This window comes from Drosophila kikkawai, chromosome 3L, assembly GCF_030179895.1.
Source record: "Drosophila kikkawai strain 14028-0561.14 chromosome 3L, DkikHiC1v2, whole genome shotgun sequence".
In the NCBI taxonomy this organism is placed as follows: Eukaryota; Metazoa; Arthropoda; class Insecta; order Diptera; family Drosophilidae; genus Drosophila; species Drosophila kikkawai.
Genome location: NC_091730.1, coordinates 6,312,228 through 6,319,443, shown reverse-complemented (window position 1 = coordinate 6,319,443; position 7,216 = coordinate 6,312,228). Strand labels below are relative to the sequence as shown.

General features: G+C 40.4%; 2 protein-coding genes across 2 annotated transcripts; both read right to left on the bottom strand.

Annotated features, from left to right (window-relative positions):
• Positions 1-3,707: 3,707 nt before the first annotated feature.
• Positions 3,708-5,846, bottom strand: LOC108073859 (NADP-dependent malic enzyme-like). Its single transcript, XM_017165641.3, has one exon. It carries the CDS (start codon positions 5,749-5,751, stop codon positions 3,910-3,912), a length of 1,842 nt encoding a protein of 613 aa, XP_017021130.1. The 5' UTR covers positions 5,752-5,846; the 3' UTR covers positions 3,708-3,909.
• A 76-nt stretch (positions 5,847-5,922) lies between these two features.
• Positions 5,923-6,489, bottom strand: LOC108073899 (uncharacterized). Its single transcript, XM_017165688.3, has one exon. The coding sequence runs from the start codon at positions 6,391-6,393 to the stop codon at positions 6,010-6,012; it is 384 nt and encodes a 127-aa protein (XP_017021177.1). The 5' UTR covers positions 6,394-6,489; the 3' UTR covers positions 5,923-6,009.
• Between the last annotated feature and the right edge of the window lie 727 nt (positions 6,490-7,216).

Below are 7,216 nucleotides of genomic sequence, written 5' to 3'. Positions count from 1 at the left end.
TATCAAAGTGCCACCTCTGCGGTATCATGGCAATCATTATAATGTGAGTGGGATCGTGGCCATATTATAATGGGCATAAATATATAAGCTCTCCCGAATATGGGGGCGCTTGGCAAGTGTCGCACGAGCAGAACGTGCCGAGCCGCCTTGGCTTTCCATGGAGCTTCTTTGGCCTCCTGCGATTTCGATTTCGAAAGGTTTTGTTTTTGATTAATGCCAACCATAGACCATAAAGCCTTCCACCTATTTAGCTATTCTCGGCCCGCAATCGGTTGAACAATCATTATCGTAAATGTTGCTCACCAGTTGGTAAATGCCATTAATCAAACTGTTTTACATTTTATTTTGGTTCCATTTCGTTACAGCCACCAAAACAAAAATTGCGCGGAATTCCAACATCGTCAAACTTTGGAGCAATTCGAATTTTACTAATGAATGAATGAATGGATCTGTAGAGAAAGGTGAGTGACAGCATAACGAATGTCTGCGAACTACCGGCTGTGCCATTGAACTTGATTTGGTGAGAGGTTTGAGTGGGAATCCGACTTCCTTATAAGCTGTATCTCATATGAAATATGATAACATTAATGTGTGTTGTCGATAGGCTTTAATAGGGTTAGCTAATGTGATTTATACATATAGGGAATTGGCTTTAAATATGTCTATATAACATTATTAGAAAATAATTTATGGAATATTGGAGGCCACTTAAATAATTTTAAGTACTACTAGTTCATTCAAGTTGAATTCATTTTCTTAAGATGAGAATTAGAACCTCAAGTATGCTTAATAAATTAGCTAAAGTTCTTATTCTTAAATAATAATACCACTCTTAAAGTAATCAATCATTAATACACTTAATCAAACCAACTAAAGTAACTCTAATCACTGCTCAGACAGTATCCGTTTACAAACAATTTCCATTAAGTAACTAAAGCTATGCAAATCCAGAATAACGATTATAAAATTAATGCAAATTAAATAATTAATCTTATCAGCAGTTTTAAGAGCTTTTTCAAACTTGATTTGCAGTAGTAATTGCCATTGCAATTAACTAGGCAAAGGTCATATATAGTCATCATGGGAAATGTGGAAAAATTTTAATTGAAAAGGCTTTTGGTTCTGGCTAAAGCTGAAATAGTATTCACCTGCGTCAAGACAGCGACTCTTTCCAATTACATCCGAATTATTTATGCGGCCAATACCGAATGCCGATATCCAGCGGCATTTATCAAGGCTGACAGTTGGGACGGCGTTCGGCTTCAACGCCGAGATCTCAGAAATCGCCAAATCGCCGCCAGCAGTGGTCAGCGCATAAATCGCCGACAAACTCAATCAAAAAGGCGAGCTGGCCAGCCTAACTCATTTTTTAACAGTAAGCTAAGGGTACAGTTAAGCATGGCTAAGGTGAATTAATATCAGAACACAATAGGTGGAAGGCCTTGACTGTAAGAAATTTAATTTATTCAATTTTAATATTTTTTTTTTTGTTAGAGAAATGATTAAGAAGATCAGTTAAGAAAATCAAGTCTTATTCTGTTTTAGAAACTCTTCTTCTAGATTTTCTAAATTAATTTTTGATCTTAAGTTTCTGCAACTAATTCTATTTTATTTAAATTTTAGTTTAAATTTTCAATCAAATATTATGGAACTTACTAAACACTGACAGATCCATTATAATCGAAAGATTTAGATCATATTAGTCACTTTATAGATTTCCTCCTGTCTTTGTGTATTTCTGTAACCAATTTTGTCGTGAATGCAAATTTTGTGTACACTTTTAATTAACGTTAAAGGTTGTTTACAGCCGTTGTTGTTGTTGCTGTTGCTCTGACTTGACGCTGGAGTTTTTCCAGCACTTATTTGACTTTGAGACCGAGGCCCGCTGGCGTTTCCCGCATTTCGTTGGCGCTTTGCCTGTTTACTGATTAGCGAAAAAATACAAATAAAAAACACTAGTAAAATAATAGACAAAAAAAAGTCAAGAAATCTTATATTGAATCACGAAATCGGGCGGCAAACGAACCCGCTGCCGAACCCGTACTCCATACATAATTTGCTTAATGTTTACTTATGCTAATCGGGGACATTAATCAGACTTGTTAACAACATTGAGCACGAGTCTCGGAGGGGTCGCCGTCTCCGTCTCCGTCTCCATCACGGCAAATGCCAAACAAATCAACACTCGCACCGAAATTACTTCATTTTCGTAACTTAAATTGATGGATTATTAAATAAGAGAGAAATATGTTCAAAAAGATTACAAAGCCTTCCCAATACAATAATCAATGGTGAGCTGTGGTGCCCAGTTGGAAATTTTAAGGGGTAATGGAACTACATATATAAGTATAAATATAAATTCAAAGAGTTTTGGTTGAATATCCTCAGATTGAATTTTGAAAATTTGTTAAAAGAAATTTTCTTAGTTTTTTAATGAATTTTAAACCCTATAATTCCCTTCATTTTAGGTACCCCTTTAACCACTTTGGTAACAAGCTCAAAGAGCTGTAAATTTCCACATGGGCACACGCTTTTGACGCACGTGCCGAAACAGCAACAACATACAGCTTCATCTGCACAACAGCAACAACAACAGCAGCAGCGAAGCATAGTGCAAAGCAAAATGCAGCCAAACAAAAAAAAAAAAAAAAAAAAACACCAACACAAAAGAAAGTTGAACAAAACACAAACAACAATGGCTCCAAGATAAAAGGGCATTTTGGAGGAGACCGGAGGGGGGTTATATCAAAGCCGACGCACTTTTCGCTTTTGAAACAACTTAAGCGGAACCAGTTCCAAAAGGAGAGAAAAATAAAATAGAGTTTTTAAACTGATGAAATACCCATGATTTTTCCAATTCACGCCTCTCGCGTTACATGTGCATTCCCCCTACCAAAGGGAACTTCCTCTCTTTTTGGGTGGGACTGCTCTAAGCTTTTAAATTAAAGGGGGTAAGTGCGTTCTTTATTTTAAAGTTTTTTTAAAGCTGTATTTAAAAATATAAAATATTAATGTTCATTAAGAAAACAAGAAATGATAATTTACAATATTAAAATATAATGTAATATATAAATTATTATATTTCTTACTACACTTACTTAGGTCCACCCCAAAGTGCATGGCTCGTTAAACAACAACAATTTTTGGGGGCATCATCTGCGGAGGCGGTGAAAAGAGGAGGAGAAAGAGGAGAGAGTGAGAGAGTAATTACTGGAGATGCTAAGAGTTCGAGGAATAGGAAAAAGTGTCGAAAGCGAAGACAAATATTACACATTTAATTATGACAAGGTGACTCGGCTACGCCTCTGCTCCACCTTTACTTACCACATCCCCTTGCCCCTGGCGGCCCCCTTCGCCAGCACTGATCCCACAGCTTACAGGGAAATTCAACTAGGAAAATTCATTTGAAATTTTATTCGGTTGCTTGGCCCGCTGACTTCTGGCTGACACTAATGCCTTTAATGATCCATGTTGTCGCTCAAAAGCTTGAGGAGTGTCATTGGACTCCCATTGTTTTTGGTGACTGGCTAAACGCGGACTCTCCATGGGAAATGTTACGTGATTAAGTTGGCAAACATAAGATCAGAGGAGCGGAAAATGTCAGTTATTAAATGAAATAAAAAAGATGTTTAGTAATTATTTTGTAGTTTTTGCAAATTGAACTTAGTACAAGGAGAGAATTAATTGAGGTTATAGCATTGAGTAAATCTGGGATTTCAGTTTTGAAATAATTTATTAATTTGTAAAGCTAATATTTTTAATTTTCTTTAGGAATATATCTGTAATTAAAAGAAAACTGAACGATAAAATCAGAATAAAATAACTTAAGAACAAAAACTAGTAAATTTTACATATAAAATGCGTTGACTCTTCCACTGGATCTCTAAAGATTAAATCAATTTCCCCATCCTACTTATCATTCTCTTTTCCTTTTATAAGTAGATCAGAGGGAGTCTGCGTTAAAGCCCGAGTCTTGATATATGGCAACTCGGGCCAGGACCATGTTTTCGGCATTGATGACTCGTAGTTAAAGTCGAAGAGTTGCGATTCCAGCCACTTGCGTTTATCCTGCGGCTCCGGATAGATGGAAGACAAGCCTCTGTCGTAGGCACATTGGGTAACGGCTATAGCAATGTTCATTGACAAATCCGGGATCCGGGACAGGGGCGGATACAGTGACCCGCGCTCAATATCGCTGATCTCCACAAATTTGGCCACTTCCTTGGCAGCGATCAGAAACATCTCGTCGGGTATGTGATGAGTTTCGGTGCAAATCACACCCAAGCTAATGCCCGGAAAGATGTAGGCATTGTTGCCCTGGCCGGGGTAAAAAGTCTTATCACCCATCGTGACCGGTGGAAAGGGCGAGCCCGACGAGAAGACCACACGACCCTCCGTGTGATTGTAGGCATCTTCGGCAGTGCACTCCGCCTTGATGGTGGGATTGGACAAGGCGAAAATCACGGGCCTCTCGTTATTGCTCGCCATGAGACGCAAGACTTCCGGCGTAAAGATACCGCCGGCGGCCGATGCACCAATGAGCACACTAGGCTTGATAGCGCTGATAATCTCGACAAGATTTGTCATCGGTGCCATATCCTTGACGTACTTTACGGCCTGGTGTTCGTCCAGGTTGCGGGACTTGGTCAGCAGACCATCGACGTCTACCATAAAGATCTTATTGTAGGCCTCGTCGATGCTGAGACCATCCAGTACCATGGCCTGGACTGTGAGATCGGCGATACCAATGGCTGCGCCCCCCGAGCCGGCAAATAAGAAGGTGTAATCCTTAAAGGACTTCTGTGTCACCCGTTGGGAGGCATAAAAACCGGCCATCACAGCAGCGGCAGTGCCCTGAATATCATCATTGAAAGTGCAGTACGAATTGCGGTACTTTTCCAGAAACCGAAATGCATTATGGTTGCCAAAGTCCTCGAACTGGACAAGTGTAGTTTGGCTATATCGCCGAACTACAGCCTCCATGAACTCGTCCATGAAGTCGTCATACGCCTTGCCAACCACTCGCTTCTGCCGCAAACCAACATAGAGCGGATCCTCCAGCAGATGTTGATTATTGGTTCCCACATCCACCACAATGGGCAAACACTGGTGCGGCTTAATCCTGGCCAGAGCCGTGTACAAGGCCAGCTTGCCAATGGGAATGCCCATGCCGTTAGTCCCCAAATCTCCCAGTCCCAGGACACGCTCACCATCCGTCACACAGATCGCACGTACATCCGATTCCGGCCAGTTCTTCAACAAATCGAAGACGTGTCCCCGGTCATTGTAGGTCACAAAGAGGCCCTTAGGGCGTCGGTAGATCCTGCCAAAACGTTGGCATGCCAAGCCCACCGTTGGTGTGTATATTATGGGCATCAGTTCCTCGATATTCTCCGAGAGCAGACGAAAAAACAGACGCTCGTTGCGATCGTACAGGTCGCTCAGGTAAAGGTACTTGTTCAGCGGATCCTCGTACCTTCTCACAGAGATTTTGCACAGCTGCAGCTGCTCCTCTTGGGTCTTGATGCGGGCGGGCTGTAGTCCATGGATGCCCAGAGTCTGACGCTCCTCCAAGGTGAAGGCCAGACCCTTGTTGAGACGGGGATCGCGAAGGTGATCCACGCCACGCACCTGAGAGGGTGTGATAATATCACCGTTTATCTCATGGATACGCCGGGCGGCCAGCAGCTTTCCACAGCGGCTTTGCCACAGTTTGCTGGCCGGCTCCCACAAACATGGTCGGAAATACATTTTGTAGGGTGTTCTTTTTTAAATAAGAGTTTTAGATTTTGCTACTAGAGTTATTACTTTGTTTAAGGGATTATGGTTGAAAATTAAAACCATGTCCGGTTCTTAATATAAAATTCAAGGGCTACTAAACAGAAACTAAAGAAATCATCAACAGAAATTTCAGAAATGTGGTTACTTTTAAGAGAAGCATAAATCACATCCATTTATTATTTTTATAATAAAAAATTCCAGATTTATTAGTTTTCTCTTTTTTAGCTTTTAATTTTGTTCAATTGAATTTGTTTGCATTTGGTCTTGTTCAAGATTCCTGCGAATTGTCTGTAAATCCTCGCTTAGACTCCTCTGCACCAGACTCAGCTCCAGGTAGCACTTGACATAGTCCTCCGAGGTGGCACTCAGCATGCTGACAAGATTCTCCCGCACCAGGCGCACTGTGCTCAGCTGGTAGACATTCTTCGCAGATACCATACATGGCAGATCCTCATTTCGACCCTGAAGAAGCTTCAGGCGGTCACCCATATCCAAGAAGCGAGTCTTGAGAAACTTCTTCTTGTAGAGGAGTTGGCGCTCGCGTTTTCGAAGCTTTCGCAGGTAGTCAACAACCTCCTCGGGGATAGTGGGTATGTCATCGTCCTGGTTCATTTTCTGGATACAATTTCTGAATTTAGCCTACAACCGAGAAAATGTTTAGATATTTATTGTGGGTGAAACCTTGGCATATATGACTAAGTTTGGGGTTTGAATAAAATGCGTTTTAAAATGTTATTAAATTAAAATTCGCCTCAAAGGTAACCTAAATAATTAATAAGACAAAATCAATTAACAACATTTACAAAATATTAGTTAATCAAAAGAGACTTCTTTTGACATTTGTGAGCCCCTGAATATATTGTAATAGATTCATATTTTTCCCCCCCCTCAGCTTTTTATGTTTCTTCTTCACACCTCTCAGGTAAGGTTCAGGCAATATTATGATTTCATCGTAGCGAAACAAAGAGAATCCATGAGATCTTCTGTCCCCTCGACAATGGCAATGCTAATCACATTAATAAATTATCCGCACCTCCGGTTGGAGGAGCCTCGCTCTCGCATCTATCTATTCCGATTCGATCGTGTGTTCGTGTAAATGAAATATTCTATTGGTTAAATTGTTTTTGCCTTATTCATGGCTGGACATTTGCAGTGGCTAAGCATTAATTTCTTTGTACCCCTCGGACAGCCCCGCTCTTTACCTCGATTTATTCAAATTATTTTTAATGGCCTTTTGTTGTTGACTCTGTCACTATGCTAAATGGCAATACAAATTCCCCAAGTTTATTGGAATTTTTCATTGTGAATTAGTTGGAATTGGTTGACATCAGCGGGAGGGAGGGAGGAGGAGAGGGCTATTTTCATTTTTATTATTAATTTTCTTAAGTACTGACTTTTAGGTTTTTTTTTTTAATATATTTATGAGACAGCTGAG

Coding starts and splice junctions, on each gene's coding strand:
- LOC108073859 (XM_017165641.3), bottom strand. CDS start 5,751: ATGTATTTCCGACCATGTTTGTGGGAGCCGGCCAGCAAACTGTGGCAA.
- LOC108073899 (XM_017165688.3), bottom strand. CDS start 6,393: ATGAACCAGGACGATGACATACCCACTATCCCCGAGGAGGTTGTTGAC.